General features: G+C 33.6%; 1 protein-coding gene and 1 long non-coding RNA gene across 4 annotated transcripts in view; one reads left to right on the forward strand and one right to left on the reverse strand.

Moving 5' to 3' along the window:
• Positions 1-9006, reverse strand: part of LOC126898790 (T-box transcription factor TBX20-like) — a 28214-nt gene extending 19208 nt beyond the window's left edge. For both annotated transcript variants that reach the window (XR_007702380.1, XM_050673140.1), the window contains exons 1-2: positions 8094-9006; positions 7578-8007 (exon numbers count right to left, since the gene is read on the reverse strand). Coding sequence is in view for 1 of the 2 variants with exons in the window: in XM_050673140.1 (XP_050529097.1) it covers positions 7578-8007; positions 8094-8226 (563 nt within the window). In the remaining variant the exon portion in view is untranslated. The remainder of the gene's footprint in view (positions 1-7577; positions 8008-8093) is intronic.
• Positions 9007-12436: 3430 nt separating this feature from the next.
• Positions 12437-16322, forward strand: LOC126898887 (uncharacterized). Of its 2 annotated transcripts, none has more exons than XR_007702403.1 (3): positions 12437-12968; positions 15892-15997; positions 16072-16322. It is a non-coding gene; the product is annotated as an uncharacterized LOC126898887 (long non-coding RNA). The 2 variants fall into 2 exon arrangements; XR_007702404.1 differs by lacking the exon at positions 12437-12968 and adding an exon at positions 13099-13193.
• Positions 16323-18553: the final 2231 nt, after the last annotated feature.

Raw genomic sequence — 18553 nt, forward strand, 5'->3', positions numbered from 1 at the left:
ATTTTTTTTAGACTGAATAAATATTATAATTAACATTAATTAAATTTTAGTTGAATAGCTATCTGCATAAGACAACCAATCTTCATAAAAAAAAAACAACAAATATGATACTTCATGGTAGACATTTTTACTACTATTATTATTATGTTTAGGTCGGTATTTAAAAAAAAATGAATATAATAACATATAATAAAAATTAATCACTTATGGCTAATTAGTTGAATATAATTTAAACTATATTAAAAATATTATTAATTTAAATACTAAAAAATATTAAACTCAGTATGTGTTAATGATAACATTGTTTCCGAAATACGCATCCGCAACTTTTCAGTAATTTTTTGTGGGTTTTGAATTTGATATTTTTCAGTTTTTAAATGAACGATATATTTTATTTTATTTATTTATAATAATATAAATTCTATTATTAAACTATACGCTTTATAATAATAATATTTGTGTTTAAAAAAAGAGGAATTGATATGGTCTTAAAAATTCAAAAACGTAGTAGACAAAAATCCATTGATTTATTACAAAGGATAAAATTATATAATTTTTTAAGAATATACCACGACAATAAATTCATTCGAGGTATTATATTTATCATTGTTTTAAGAAACGGTTTCCTGGTACTGTTAGATTAAATTTGATCAATGCGCTTAAACTGCCGTTGATGTTATTTTCCAAACGATTTTCGCACGTTCGAGATTAAAATATTATCATAACAAATCGACGAATCCCAGAGAATTATTAGACCATCCCACGAATACATTAACGGTCAACGGATTAAACGGGCCGGTGTCAACTTTGGCGTTGTGATAATAATTGCGATTAATTCGAAACGTCGCCAATTTTAGTCAGCCGATAAACTGCAAACATTACGCGAAAATTTATACACAGAGACTTGTACTTTGTTGATTTTCAAAAGTCCAAAGTATACCACCACTCGAAATCATATTACAATTTAAAAATCAATGTTGGAATGCCATTTTTACAGTATATTTTTATTGTTTTCTAAATTTGAAAGTTCCACGACCACCTTTTTGAGATGTTTTTGTAATGGCGTCCGTGTACTTCCCACATGTTTAAACACAATCGCGTATTGCGCGTAACAATTTCGGGTGCGTTTTGCTTTTTTTTTTTATCGACCTCGCATCGGACAGGAGGAATAATTTAACACACGATGTACGACCCGCACCGGGAAACAAAAAAAAAACTACAACAAAAGGAACGGCTAATGTGGTCGCTAATTACGTTCTAATGTTTTCGGGTATAATTTGTGACGCTATCGCACTTTCAACGCGACGTCGTTGTTGTGTGTTTTTTTTTTAATTTTCATTAGACAAGTCTCGGAGTGACACACACACACATGCCCAACAACCGCGTAGTGGTGTATGTGCACGTGATTATAATAATGATGATGACCCGACCTCGCGAAAGGGGACGTGGGGGGCCGGTCGGGTAGGTTAGTCGGCTTAATAACCGGAAGTTAAATGGGCGGAGTTAACCAACGGTCGCTGTCACCGGGCCGCCGCCAAAATATCACAGACACAAGCATACACGCAAACGGCTCATCAGCAGTAGTCCCCGTAAAAAAATAAAATACCAAGAAAAAACGCAAAAACCTCCCAGAAGGCATAGTTGATGTGGTTGAGTTACTGCAACGTCGAATTGTCCTATCAATTTATTAGGAAAAAAGTGTGTGTGACCGCGTGATTGTGGTATGCTAATTTTATGTGTAAAAATCTGAAATTTCGATAAATTTGTATACCTAATTTTGGTAATGTTTCTAATTATAACGTCGCATTTAAGAATTCATAAAAAATCCTAGTTAATTATTCAGTTGGAATCTCGATGAATTTTCAATACACGTCATTTGCGTTCTTTATTTGATTCGAAGTAAAAAAAGTGTAACTACGAAAGATCGAATATTCATTGGCCCGTGGGAAGTTCTCTAATTAAACAACGTCTCTACAAGTTGAAAAACTGTCTATGCAAATTTAATCGAAATGTTACTTTGATTGACGAAGCGTGATTTAATTATCGAGGTACTATGGCCGTGTCGTCGTCATTTGGCGTGGAAAACGCGTTTAGTCGTTTTGAAAATTTATTTACAAAAAAACAAAAGAGATAAGAGTAAATTGAAAATGTTCAGCCGAGTTAACCGCTCCGACTTGAGTATGTCCCATATATTTTCGACGCAAAACGAACACGCCCAATTTTATTGAAATGCATACAAGTGTATTTAATACGGTAAGCGTATTATGAAGAATTTAATTAATCGGCTACGGATTTTTTTATGAATACGCTTACGCGGATTTACGTACACGTATTCATTACAGCGGTTTTCTACCATTGTGGTAATTATGTCGACCGTGAGAATAAGCGCGACACGTTCTCGGTGATAATATTATCGGTAACCGAACGGCCATCCCTTTTGTCGCGCGATTTCTATGATCCGACGATATTGCTGCCGTTACACTGCGTTGCGCATATTTCTGCCAGGGCTTATTTTATGCGGCGTCGGACAAGGGCAGAGTGATCAAACAGTCAAACGTAGTCGACACTGGCTACTTGGAAGGTCACTTTTGCCGTGGAAAAAGTGACTGTAAAAACGAGAGGGCATTTTTACCACATATCCCTCAGAGTAAGGGACAACGCACAATACATGGGTAATTTCTGAATGGCTCGCGTGATAACGGTCAGTCGGGTCGGTGTATATTCCGGTCGAATTAAATGCCTACCGACAATTATCGCCGGGCCGAGTATTGTGAATTCGGCGGCACTCGTATACGCACACCACAATGCGGACACGGGTATATTGTTCGAGTGTACACTTACAACCGGTGCCCGTTTTCCACTAACAAGCCGCAGTTGTACTTTTTCGGCGGACCGTGACGAGTACACGTATCGAGAGACTCGCGCATTACATACAAGAGCGGTGTGGTTCGCGCGATACGACGTCGTAGTGCATACGAAACGTGTGCACACAAATAGTTGCACGTCGTTTGTATGTATGCCACAGAAATCAACAATTAAACGGCCATTGCAGTACAGCTGTACCGCGCGTTTTGTGCGGCCGTTCCGTTGCAAGCCCGTCAATACGTACGAACGGTGTTTAGGGGACGACCCCCGTGTCGTCCCCCGTTTTGTCCTCTTTATTTGACTAAACAAACAGCGGTCGGAGGACGCGTGTGTCCGTATTCGTGTAGTTCGGGCGCAGGGGACCTGTTATACAGCGCGATATATTTGAATAGCAAACCGAAATTACTTTTGACATGTGTCAGTCTTTCGCTGCCGTTTGCCGCAAAATCCCATCGGCTTCGGTACACGCGCTTTGTACAGTCGTTTGTATACAAATTATATGGCAAACCGTCACGGCAATTATACGCGTTTGTTTTATTTGAAACGACGTCGCGCCGTACGAGCAGACCCTAACCGCGGTTTCGTTTGTTTACCACCACACCTAACCTTAAATTCGCGGCCTACCGATTCCCGTTAGAGAACAACGCGACAAGTATAGAATAATAATCGACAGCACTGTTTTTTAGAGCCGCAATAGGCAGTCGTTCGGTTGGCTTCGCGGTATCCGAATGTTACGACCACGAGACGTTGTGGTGTTGTACCATTTCTAAATCATGACGACACTCGGACCGTGCGAACGCACTGCCGAGCAACGCTCATATCATTTTGTGGCATCCACTTGACAGGTCGCGACACAAATGTCTTGGTCGTTTGAAAACTATTGGTTTCCCATTGCTCTTCAAAACGCGTCCGATGCGTTAAAAAAAAAAATACATTTGAAAAAGAACACTTTCAAATAAATCAAAATTGTGCTCAAGCCAGGACGGGGTTGGGTTAAATACAATGGATCGCGTACGTTTACCATTAAAAACTTATTCGTTTTTTATGAACGCGTACGTATACGCTTACTCTGTACCGACATGTTTTCATGGAGATGAGAGTCGGGAAATTCTCAGCAGAACATTGTTAGNATGGAGATGAGAGTCGGGAAATTCTCAGCAGAACATTGTTAGCCAACGATAAATTACCATTTTTCTATCCGTCTTTTTCTCCTCCAAAAAAAAAAAAAACGAGAAAACATAGCGCTCGGGAATTCAGCAGCCCTCTCACATACTTTTACCGTATTCATTACATTTACTCGGAGACTTTATATTCCGCACAGTATTTGTGATATCGTGTGTTACATAACGCGCATTATAATACGGTTTGTATTATGTTTCGTTACATTGTACACATTGTTGTTTACTTTTCGTTGAACGTCGAGGGGAACAACGGCAATTGTATACGATATCGGTAGATCATCGTCTCCGGGGATTACCACACACACACACACACAGGGTCATAATATTTGTGTACACTTTGTATAATGGTCGTTGTCATTACAATCGCCGTGGAAAACGCGAATACGAGCGCTAGCAGCAGGGCAGGCACTGTAATTTATCAATCGTTGTGCTATGCATGACTTTTTACAACACTGACAAATTCACCCCCGCACTGCTTCTGCAGCAGCGTCTTTACGACCATTCGTAAACGAGCGCTGCGGTACCGAACTTTAAACGGCACCCGCCATTACGGTAAACAAAATACGGTGTTAGTCTCTCCGAACGCGTAGCGTACCGTTTTTTTACCACTATAAGCACTACGGCGCGCGGGCGGACAGTGTACGTTTGTGTACACGAGTATTGTCCGTGTGTTGCACAGCGACTCCTAAATGGTTGCGCGTCTCGCAGCGCTCGGTGTGAGGTCCACCGTTTGTTTGTGTAGTATCACTGCAGCCCATGACGACGCCGTTGTTGGATGCGTTCGATAATATTATGGTGCCTATACAACACCTCAGCAGTTGGCATTGTATGGTTAACGCGCGCATGTATACAATGCATTGCGCGTACGACCGACAGAGACGGACCGATGATTTTACGATGTGTACCCAAACGCGGTCCGAGGAAAGGCGTTCACAATAGCCGGTCGCATTGTTATACGCCTTTTAACAAACGTCAAAACAGCACCAAACTACGGGCTGCGACGTAAACCCATCCGACTCGCGCAACGTCGTCAACGTGGTGGCCGTGTTCGACCGATAATGGAGATTAGCAGAGATAAACGGCCGGTGACAATGCAACGCATAAATCACACGCCGTGTGATATTTTGGGACACACACGAGGCAAGTGCGATGAAAGGGAAAACGGGCTCGACGGCACACTACCACAGCGATTCCGGTTATTTTATGATCAGAGCAATTGATGCGCACACAAATTTCTACGTGTTCGGACGTCACTCGGTTTCGTGTTACCCGCCGCCGCCGCCGCCGTCGCAGTTCATTTTCTATCACCAAAATAACGTCGCCTTCGATTTCGCCAATCGTCGCTTATATTATTTCACCGTCTCTAAACTACTCACCAAAACACACGTGTTTGGCCCGGGGAGTCGTTGTAGGGATTTCTCGGGACGGGTACACCGAATCGATAAAACGTCATTATCCGGCCGCGATAATTACCATGTCGCCGCAGTAACGATTTCCACACCGCCAATTGTTGTTATCAATAATCGAAATTGTAATTGAACCGCGTGCACGCCGTTTTTTTATTCCGTAAAATAATCTGCTCGCAAAATCGTCGAAATAATTATTGGCTTCGGGCTCGCACACCGTTATTACCATCGCGTTTGCTCATCGAATACATGCCGCCGGTGAGCATCGTGTTCATTCGTGTGCACACAAACAAACGCGCGCATAATTATTCTGTTTTTTATTTTTCAACAGGGTCGAAAAGTTGTACAAACAAAATGTACGCACACGAACTCAACCGGCCACGACAATTCTCTGTACGCGCCACTGGACATTTCTAGTTGGAAATATATATTTTTATTAACAATTATACTATTGTTTGCACTCGTCATCATTTACATTGCTATCGTGTAAATTACGCGGTACGCCAATAGAGTTGGTTGTTATGATGGAAAAACATTATCGAGTTTTTTTTACTTTTAATCTTTTCATCGTCCAACTCTGAAGGACTCTAAATACAAAAAAATATATATATTTTTATTTTATGAATATTATTATCGTAATCGGGTAATCACGCGTACATAACAAAAAACTATACATGAAATTATATAGAACATTACTAATATTTTCAAGGTGCATTATGTCAACATTTTAAACGCACTGGTATAAGTTTAAATTATAAATAATAGAATCCAGAGAACACACAAAAACTGTCTAGTTATCCCAAGTTATATAATATGCAGTAAAATTAAAGAAGAAACAAAACAATTATGTCATCTTCAGAGAACTTATTTTTCTTTTATAAAAATAATACGTTCATAAGTTTTTCTATTTTAAATATCGATTTCAATAATAACTTTTTTATTGAAATCTAACTGGGAGGCACATTAAAATTAAATAAATAAAAAAAGAAATTATAATTTACGTGTTTTGTTTTTATCAATAACTAAAACGGGTAATATTTTTAGTAGCGGCTGATTAATAACTTATTAAACAACATTATCGTTTATAATTTTCTTATTTGTTGGAACCCACTGTTTATTAATAAATAATTGATAGTAGCAGTTTGATTGTAATACAATTATGGCGCGTCATTCCTCAAAGTTATCAAGTCGACACAATTATATCTTTTTAAATGCACAGATAAAATCTTTGAAAGCTTCCCCGTCAATCGCGTTAAAAAATAATCAACGAGTTTATAGTTAATGTGAATATTTTATTATTTTCAGTCAATGAAAACGATTTTTTGCAGAACTCTGTCTATTCATGTCCTCTAGATGGACATATACGATTTAATGGATTTTTCTATGAAACATTCGTACAATGTACGGACTGCACGCGCTAGAGAATTATACACAATCACAATATCAGATAACCGATTTCATAGTCCAAAATGATTACGCCAAAAGGCCATAGAATTATTGTACGCTAGATAAAACGAATATGTGACCGTCGGACCAAATTATGCGCACAATGGGTCGATGATTATCGATGGATTTTTTAAAATGGAATTTCAGTACAAACGATTAGACATTTTTATTCGTATACCAATTGTACTGTAACGGCGCAGGCTTTTAAATGTTTGCATTTGAAGGGATTTATCATATCGTATTCAGATTATTTATTACTTATCCGAAGGCTGCGCATAGAAGACATGGTCTTGGAAAAGCAATTGAAAATATAAACCATCGTGGCCGTTTAATACAAATCAAGAAAACATTTCATTTTTTAGTTGAAATACTAAATCGGAATTTCTTTAAATTTTCTGCGTAACCCATCAAAATAACACACTGATTTACTGTATAGATCATATAAATCAATTGTATGCGATTGTTACAAGTAAAACAANTTCTGCGTAACCCATCAAAATAACACACTGATTTACTGTATAGATCATATAAATCAATTGTATGCGATTGTTACAAGTAAAACTGGCAATCGGTTTGACTTCACGATACTGTTTTCATTTGTGCTGACCGATTAGATTTTGNATCAATTGTATGCGATTGTTACAAGTAAAACAAGCAAAAAAAAATATTGGCCGCTTACCTTCCTGTTTTGGTGATGATCATTTCCGTGCCGAGTTCGTGGAATTTCGACCAGAGTTCTTTGGATACTGACTCGAGGTAGCATTCGGTGGACGCCAAATCAGGACTGTTACATTTGGCCAACACGGCCGATAAGGATTTCGTGGATCCGGTTGCCTGGCAGTCGGTAGACGATTGTGAGGACATCGGCGGCGGCGGTGGAGTTTGGTCACCGCTGTCTTCGGACGAAACCGTCGTCTCGGATCCTCGGGATCGTTTCTTCTTGTTGCCAGCACTGTGACCGTTGTGCCGTTTCGAACGATGATCGTCGTGGAGATGACGGCGAGTGCTGGCGTTTGCGGCCAAATCCTCCGGTTCAGAAGTGTCCACAACGTCCACCTCGACGTCGATATCCTCGACACAGCCCGTACCTGTCGTCGAACCTTCGCCATCTTAATCGGGAAAGTAAACAAAAATAAATAAATAAATAAAACAAACACTTGTAGCTTACGACTAACGCTCATTTCCTACGACTTACCGAATATCTGTCGAGGATCGGCATCGGTTGGGTCGGCTTCATCCTTCCGCATTATCGCGTCGATCGAAAAGTCCGTTGGTTTTTTGATCGCACTAGCCGGATGCTGTTCCTGATTAGCCGTCCCCATTATCATAATTGTCGCGTAAATACCGGCGGAACGGAGTTCAAACTCAAATATCGCGGATACCACCGAGTTTCGGGTGGCGTGTCTGCAGTGTTCGGATTAGTTTATTGTGGTGATTACCACCGTCTGAAGCCGCACAAACCGAAATTCGTCATATCGCGGTGTCGCTTCTCTGTTCTGCGTTGTCGAACGTACTAATTGTACTACCGCGGTGTTTCTACGGCGGACGGTGAATGCTGTTTGGACGACGGCGGCGGCGGCATCGACGTGCACCGCGACGGATACCGTATAACACTGACTAGTCCGGCCGACAGTGCGCAAGTCACCGGCTCAGTCGCCGTCCCACTGATCGCTGTGGGCGTACCTCGCCATCCGGTCTCGGATCGATCCTCCTCCCCTCCCAACCGGACGTCGCTGTAGAAAGGCGTGGTCCCACCGCAGTAAAACACGGCGATAATGTGAGCTCGTTGCCGATTCTCCCCTCCTCTTAACCCGACCCGGCCACCTTAGTTTTTTTCGCGCTGTTCCTCTCCGTCGCTGCTGATCCGCTCGCGATATCCACCGCCTTCGCCACATCACCACCTTGTATTGTTCTCCACCGCTCCATCGACTCTCCCGTTCATATTCACGGGCGGAAAAGAAGTTGTCGCAGAGATATATTGTTATTTAAATTGGCGTCGAGCAATTGTGACCAAATTATATTAATCAACTACTTTGTGATATAATCAATTAATTTTTTTGATTTTCACTATATTTTTTTTTTTAGATCGGCATCAATCTGAAAATTGTTACAAACTCATATAAAATATAATTCTGATGAAACTAATTAAGACCCCTACGAAGGGGATGTATATAGAGGCCTAAATATTGGGGGCGGGTGATCAAAGTTTTGATATTATTTTTTATTAATACATAAAATAAAGAAAATGTTTTCAAAGTTTTAAGATTAGTGTCGGGGACCAATAACTTAACGACGAGGTGTTGAAATTAATGATACAATGAAAATCTCAATACGATAAAGATTTTATTTTTTTGGGTTGTAGGAGATAATTTATAATTGAGTAGTACCTGAAACGCACTTGCGACTAGATAACATTCAGAAATCATAAAAGGTAAATTGTCATTTATAAAAATTTATATAATTTTGTAATTTACATTTACAAAATCTAGTGATTCAGTTTTATTCTGTTCCTATCTCAGATTTTACAAGTTTTCCACACATAGTAGTTTTTATTTTTTTAAAGTTAATAACAATCAATGTTAACTCGATATAATTTTATAAAAAACTATTTTTTTCATAATTTGTGTTGAAAACGCTTGCTTCTGTTCGGAATGAAGAAAATAATTTGCAATTTTGGATTATAGTTACGATTTAGGTTTGATAATTGTAAGTAGTGAATCAATTATTATTATTTAATTATTAATTATTTCAAGCTTTATATTTTTTTTATTACATGTTAATTCTATATAGTATACATAAATTTTTCAATAAAACTATCGGGAGTTAAAAATCTATGTATTTCGCATAAAAAATGATAGCTAATTAAAACGCTGATTACTACTAACGTTAAATAATAGATGATTTATTTTAAGACAAAGAAGAAAAATATCTAAATATGAAACTAAAAAAATGTATGTTTCATTCTATTTCGGGCCTCACAATAATTTTATAAAACTGAAGCTAAAATAGAGTAATATATTTAACGGTACACCTGAATACTTTGGAACCCAAGTAACTAATAGCTGTGAGTAGTCTGGTGATGACTTTTGTAGTGACTGTCGTGGAGCTCATTCTCGTCGAAATGATATGGTTTCCTCTGCGCGGCAGATGTTGACTGTGTGTACCGTTCAGGTAAACTTATTGTAATTAATAACGTCAATAGTTGTGGATGACATTAGTAATAAGTCAATTAATCGCCTCCATCGCATGTCTAGTTTTACGGTTAATTAATCACGAGTCATCGTACAATTTGTTTAGTCTTACGTTATTTTATTAGCATAATTCAAATTTATTTACTATAAATACATTTTGACCGTTGTGTCAGTACAAAACTGTATACAGCGATAATCTTGCCATCAACGAGTATTATTTATTATATTATATTCATATGTATAATTGAATAACCAAAGAAAATATGATGATAATCGATAAGTCGCTTTATTAATTATTAAGTACTTTGTTTGTCAATCCCTTATAAGGTATGAATGATAATATAATTACGACACAACAGTGACGCAGCATTAATTTCTGCTAGGGGAAGCTAAAAACCCTTTTTTTATAGTGTCAAAGTCATTATACATCTCATTTTACCGTTTTTGCTTATCGATATTTCAAACAAGTTCATTATAAGACAACACTTTATTTTGTACATAACGCTCGACTGGTTATCTATTTAAATAAATGCGCATATCAAAGTAAAATTGATTATAATAATCGGGTCTGTAAAATTGATTCCCGTATTTTTTTACTGCAATCAGATATTTTTTTTTCCCGATTCCTCTGTCAGGGAATTTTTGCTCGATTAAAAATATATCCTATAGGATAATTGGACGGGTCAATTTTTTTTTTTTTTTGAGTACGAATTACCAAATATAACACTCTCAACTACTGGTCATTTAATTTTATCAATTAGTTAGCTACAGCTAACTAATTGCTAAAATAGTGTAGTGTATAAATTTCTTTTAGTAAATTATATCAAATCCGGCACCTTAAAATAAATAAATAATCTGTTCTAATAGTTTAGTATGTTTAAAGATGGCAATTAATTACTAGCCCTTGTAAGCAGAACCGGATCAAGTTTTAAGGCGTCGAAAGCACATTGTTTAGTCGTGCCTATTTATATCAAGTGGTCATAATCGTGAATCGAGAGGATTCTCTGTAAGGAATGGGTTTCAACCACCAAATTGGTCAGAACTAAGTTTGATGTTTAAACCAATGAGTTTTAACATCAAACTTGGTTATTATTTTTGTCGCAACGCCAATAATTGCGCGTTTAATGTATACGTTTTTCTAATTTATTACTTGCTCTCATTAAAAAAAAAAAAAAACCAAGTTTGTTACTGGAATGTATCTGTAACACGTTTGATATTAAATTAACGCTAAAATAAGTTTATAAAACTAGTTGTGATAAACCATAAAAATAAATAAACTTTCTACTGTAAAACGTCGAGTTGCTGTGAGATTTAATTTTCCAGAGTTTCAGAGAAAAAATGAAATTTTGTATCAGCAACCACTGAGATGAGACCTCACTGATGTATTATTCGTTTAATATTTGTACACCGGTGAGTTTTGTGTGCGGTGGGACAAGGTGTCACCTTCCTGTCGGTCCAGAGTCGTCCCGGCTATTTCTGAGCCGTCGAGGTTCAGACACCACCGAACGACACAAGCAACGCGCTGAAATGACGGCCGCGGCCACTCGCTGGACACGTTGAAACAGTCGGACATTTTTATTATCGTAAAGAAAACGAGTGCAACGTGGAGACATTTCCATATATTTTGGTCGTTATTAGTTACGGTGTTATTTTTAAAATCAAAAACCTGCACTAAGAAGATGCACTTGCAGGTTTGTCCTCCGTTTCAGTCGTTCCGACGCAAAACATAAATAGGATCGAAAACGCAGTAAATTATCGTGAGCAGTTTTTTTTTCGTATTGTCCCGCGGGAACTGTTGTGTTTTTCATTTGCATTATAATTCTAGTGTATATTTATACGTGTTGCGCAGCACCACATCGAGACGCGATAGGACCTACGAGTACGTCTCCTCCGCACAGACTTGGAGGTGCTGTCTGTCTCTGTCTGCCCTCTTGCGCTTTAACCGCGTAACGATAATAACATCTCGTACGGTCGTAAATAATCGTGTCACGAGAATAATTGGCTTGTAACGCGTCGGCCGTTAATTTCACGAGCTTCTTGTGTTGTTAACGTGAGCGCGTACGAGTAGTCGCCTAATTACGACGGCCGAAAACCGTTCGCAATAATTTATACAAGTGTATTGTGTCTGCACACAAACGCACAAGAGCACTACAAACGCGCACCACCAGAACTCGCCGCCTGTACACATTCAATACGGTGGTTAATTTGCATTGGGACCGATTAAACAGCGTTTTAATCATCACCGACGTTGTTTAATAATATCCGGCGGAAACATTAATTCCAATTGTTATTATTACGTCTTGTACTGACGTTTAAAAGTCCCGACCGACGGCCGCCGACTGTAAGGTTAATATATCAAAGCAATCGGTTACCACCTACTGCACAAAAGTCTACACACACACTCATTTTTTTCTAATGAATTTCTAAATTATACTAATCCAATACGCACACCTGTACACGTTGTGCCTTCGTGAGACGTTCATTTGTATAATCATCATTATACGTGATCATGATGTATTAAAAAAATATATTGTTGTTGTGGTGGAAGGGCAGAGGGATGCACTTGCCTATCGATTGCAATCGTAAATGAAAAGCAAAAAAAAAACGGTAACGCACAGGAGTCGCGGCACAGTGTAGACTGCTAATACTCATTACAGTTAATAAATTTAGTATGAAATCGATATTTTATATTGTAATTTTTACGGAGAAGTTATAAAGTAGCTGAATATTTCGTTACTCGTATGACAAATTAGTGTCACAATTGAAATGCTCGATGCAAAAGCTATTCAGAAAATCATTTTTTCAACAAATATACTGGTCTACGGGGACTTTACATCAGAGACCAGAGAATACTTTTCTAAAACCATTTTTGCGGTGATGTAATTAGATTTTTTCAAACAATCCTTTGTTTAATAATTACTAATTAGTAAATAAAAAGAGTATTTACGTATAATAAAAATTGAAACAATAAATAGAAATCTATTCAAAACAAGTTGTACAAGTTTTAGATCGGAATATATATTTTTTGTCATCGAATCGTCCTAGATAAAGGATAAATTATTAGAAAATTCATAAAATAAAAGTTGTAACAACACATTTAGTAGGTAATTTAATTATGAATTTAAAACCATAGATAACAGTAATAAAAAAATATATAATATATATATTAAATTAAACATTATTCTTAAGACAAACTAATTTTATTTTCAATAATCAGACAAACGAAAAAATGTTGGTTGTTCGTTATTTAAATTAAAAAACTACACTTATTAGAATAGATATTATAACATTTCAAATCTAAAGGTATTTATTATTCATTGCTTATCATAAAATAAAATAATTTACATAAAATATTTTTGTCTTAATGGATTAAAATATTAGAAAATATTTTAATTAAAAGTTTTAAATTTTCGAAAATTTATTTATTAACAAGAAAAAAAAACAAAATAAGCTAACTTATTATTTAGAAATTTAATTTACTGTATTCAAAAAGTAAAGAAATAGGCCAATTATTACAAACAAAAGAACATTAGAAATCCTTTTCCTTACTTACTAATCAATCTAAATATTGCATTTATTTTGAAAGAAATTCTCATATAAAACTTTGTTCAATAAAACAGTGTTGATTTTGTTAGATCATATTCTATTGTAAAAGCCAATAATCTAATATAACATAAAGATCTTGAATATAATAATGAAAGACCGAAAATACATTTTTAAATTATTCAAACAATTTAATTAAGTTGAAATAATTCAAAAGAAAAATGATTAAAATATTAAAGTTTTTGTGCTATTATATTAACATTGACATAATTTTTATTTATAAAATAGATTTTTAACTATAATTTATTTAATTTTTTGTATATAAATTGCTTTTAAAACATACAAAATTTGACATTTGTTTTTCCAAGATAAAAAATGTCTGTAAAAATTTTATAATTTTTATTTTATTTTCAACAATTTTTATAAAAGAAATAATTTATAGAGGGAGACGGAAGTAAGTTGACACCTTTAAGCTTTAATTAAAATCAAGGAAAGTCTACCTTCATTATAAGATTCATTGAAAAATTAAAAAAATATTTTAAAATAAAAACTTGAAATTCGTTAAAAATAGTATTTCATATATTGAGACCAATTGATAAAAAATCATTCCCTAATTAAGAGCAAGTCACCTTCTGTTATCCTTAGAAATTTTGGATGAATTTAAAATTTTAACTGGTCTACCGTGTAATTAAAAAAAAGTAGAATATTAAAATACTTATTAAAGAGGAAATCGACTTGATGACTTCTCTAGGTGTGCCTGTGTGTAATTTTATATATTGATTTTTTATTTTACCATATTTAATCACACAGACATCAATTTATACAAATTTATATTTTATCTTTTACCATACTATATTTTTTTTTAGCATGTTCTAGTGTAAAAAATCGTTTGGCGTTAATTATATCAATAAAATAAATAAAAATATAAAAATAACAAATACAAATGACAATGAAAACTAACTTTTCTATTTAATTTTTTTTTAAACCTCTAACTACTTTTTTGATACAAATAAGACTTAAAACATCAACTATTTATTCGTGATGTTTTTCTGTAGCTGTTGTATAAAATAAAAATTAAATTTATTTATATTCGCTCGAATTAAAACCATATACTCTAAAATATGAATATTATCATTAATCTTACAAAAAAGGTATAGAAACAAAGATATTTTTTTATCATTGCTGACTTCATAACTCAAAAATAACTGTTCCATTCATTCTAAATATGTTTCAACGTCCGACGATAATAATATTCAATACTTCCTATAAAAGATATTTTAAATGTTTTGCTACACTTACTATATTAAAAAAATAACATACATTGACATAATTATTCTTTTAAAAGCACATTTTAGTCACTCAGACATAAAAACATGAAAATAACATAGCCTAATGTTATCAATACATAATTTATATGCTGTATATGTAAAATTGCACAGAAAGCGTTAAAATTTTTTTGATGATTTTTGATACACGAAAAAAAACATCCTTTGTAAAAATCATAAAAACATATTTAGATATGAGCCACAGAGTTATAAAAAATGTAATTTGCTTTTGTATCTTAGTATAGAATGTTTTGTAAGAAATAAGATATTATATGACAATAAAACATTTTTTTTAACTTTGATACGTAGCTGAAAACTTATGCAATGGTTTTACTTTTTTTGTGTGTGTAGATTCGGTTGGGTTTCTCCGCTCATATAAGACTGATTTTGCTCAACAAAAATTCAAATATAACAAATTATATCTTGTTAGTATCACAGTTTTGATAAATTCCCCCAAAAGTTCCCGTAATATAAGAATATTACAAAAAATTTAAGTGTTATAATACAGTCAATTTTTAGTTTACACTTTATATAGAAACAGTTTTTGAAGACTCGTCGGATTATTGCAAATTTTTTTTTGAAAATACATAATAATTGATAATTTCTTACCAATTTTTTTTGAATGACAAATCAATAACCTAGATACTGTGAGGTTTAAAAATCATATCAACTTGTTTTATTTTTATGATATAAGATCTTATTTAATGTATCACAATAGAGTTATTATTAAACTTAAGATACTCTAATTTTTTTCGTTAACATAAATGAAGGTTGTTTATATAAATTTATTTGATAGTTACCTTCTAAATTTAGCTGATCATTATTATTTTTGGTTAATACTTAATATTTTCATATAAATTTTAAAAATTTTCATTAAGTTAGAAATAATTAAAACGAACAAAATTAAATTTATATATTATATATAATTTTAAAGAAGCATGGAATTAGCATTTCGAAATGAAATATCTACTACAGAAAATAAGTGCGAAGTACCATTAATAACCATTAAGGTAGTTCATCTGGTAGCAGTGATGTTGAAGGTAATGTATTATTTTAATACTTTTATTATTTCTTTGAAAATAAGATACTCATATATTTTCTATTTATATTGTAGCTTATCAGGAACACCATTCAACAAATATGTATCAAACAATATTACTGAATTATTGACAATGGAATCTGATAAAGATTTAGAATATGAATTATCTTATCTGCTGTTGAAATCACTGCTACATGCATATCTGCTAATATTGTAAATAAGATTTTTTTCAGTTCAATTTTAATTTGAAAACTCAAATATGTTTTTAATGTAATATATTATATCTATAATTCAGCAATCCATAACTATTATCAGTATTATATCAAATGTCCAGTAATCATTTTGTATATTAAATAATAATACTAATAATATTAATGTATGTATTAATTACTTAACAGTTCAATTACTCAAAATATTATTGACAAAAAATGAATTAAATGTGTGATAAAAATTGAAATTTTTAAATTGTAACTAGTAACTAGTAAAATGTTAATATATTCATTTTAAATAACATAATATAATTAAACAAAATTAATACTTTAACTGATTTTTTTTTTTTATTTATGTGTACTATAATATTTTTCTAAACGTTAGCAGGCAATAATTTAAGTTAAAAATACTAATGAAACGCAGGTATACTCATATAAATCATATAATCATACGATGATACAGTTGAGTACAATTATACTTTAGAACATTTAATTGTTTTATATGCCGTGTTAAAAGTAGATCAAATTAAATCGGAGGAAAGAAACTTATTTTTTAAGTCGTAAAATACTGTTTACTTAAAAAAATTTCTTTCATTAATTCTAACACACTGTGAGTCAGTCAGTATAAATTTTTATTATTTGACTTGAAACTTAGTATTGTATTGTTACTTAGTATATAGTTTTACTTCTCTTAAAACGAAAAATATTTCATTGCAAAAAATAAGGTACACTAGAATATTTTGCCGTATATTTTATGACAAATTTACACAAATTCGGGAACCTCCAAAGTGACTTAAACAAAATTTACAAGTTCATGTAATTCCTTAATTATAATGTCTGAAGATTCAATTAAAACCTATTTGTGATATTTGACATACCGATGAGTAAAATTGTTCCAGTAGAAATGGAATATTCATATAAACAGAGTAGTCCTCTAATATATAGTGTTTTTTTTATTCAATCTTACCCTCTTCAATGGTTTCAATGACATTTTTTTAAAAATTCTTGATCAATTTATCATTGAAAATATTTATAAGGATACGATTAAGGGCTGTAATATATAATTTAACCTACTATAACTATTACTTTATGTATTTATTTAATAAATGTAACATTTTCTACAATGATTGGTTAAAAAAACACTAAAATTCATTGACTATGTAACATCAAAACAATAAATGTGTAAAAATATTTCCTTTTAAGTTTTGCTTATTAATCAATTGTAATATAATATGAAATTTTAGGATTATATTTAAACATAAACAGTAATCATGAGTGGTATTTCTATAAGCAAACAATACCTTAAAAGTAATAACATAAATGTATAACTTTCTTACTATTTAATGTCACAAATGATTAGTGAGCTATTGTCAGTGTTATTATACTTACTAAAGTAATACGTAAAACAGTCAAAAGTACTATATTTCAATATGGCTTCGATATCAACATCAAATATAATCCTTCGTGATCAAGATACAATTTTTTTAATCGAAAGTGACTGTATCAAATTACTGGAAGTAAATTACCTTCAAAAAGATAAGCTTTACGTGTATTATTTTTCAATATACGTAAGTCAAACTTAACTTACATGAAAGTGCTTAACTTTTATACAAGAAATCACTGTTTTTTGTCAATAGGCGCGAATTCCAGTTAGACGAGATTACAATAATAAAAAAATCCTAGAATCACTTTATAATAAATGGAAAGATGTATAGAAACATGCATCACGTTAAACAGAAATAAATTAAAAAAGCACGTTGATTTTGTCGAGGGGTTGGTTATCTTTTTCGATATTTCACATAGTGACGCATTAAATTTAACTAAAATTAATTTAATCGGTAATTTTTTTTTATCTTAAAGAAAAAAAGGCAAAGTCGGCTGTATGCTTGGGAAAATAATTTACAAAAAACCGAAGAAAAGCAAACAGTAAAAAAATATCAGATCTAAAATCCGATAGCCATACTGATATTAAGGTTACTGACAAATTCTTAGACATTGTTTAAAAAAATATCTGAATGTTAATACCTTTCTGCGCCTCAATTCAGAGGTAAAAAACACTTTATAACACCGATACTTGCAAGTGCAATGCAGTTCATACATTGTCTGCAGCTTCTGAAGCTTTTAATGTTGACTTAAATAATTTAATTATGAACTGAACTTGTATTAATCAATTACGTATATGTTTACGGTAGGAAAGAGCAAATAATCGTCGAATCGCATTCGATACATCACAAATAGGCCCTGTTGTTGTTCATTAGGATGGAAAGATTCTCTCAGATTTAACAGGAAAAGAACTTGTTGATCTTAATCCAGTAATTGTTTCTTTTAAAAATTCGGAAAAACTTTTA

Source organism: Daktulosphaira vitifoliae, unplaced genomic scaffold (assembly GCF_025091365.1).
Source record: "Daktulosphaira vitifoliae isolate Bord-2020 unplaced genomic scaffold, ASM2509136v1 Scaffold_2, whole genome shotgun sequence".
NCBI classification, from domain to species: Eukaryota; Metazoa; Arthropoda; class Insecta; order Hemiptera; family Phylloxeridae; genus Daktulosphaira; species Daktulosphaira vitifoliae.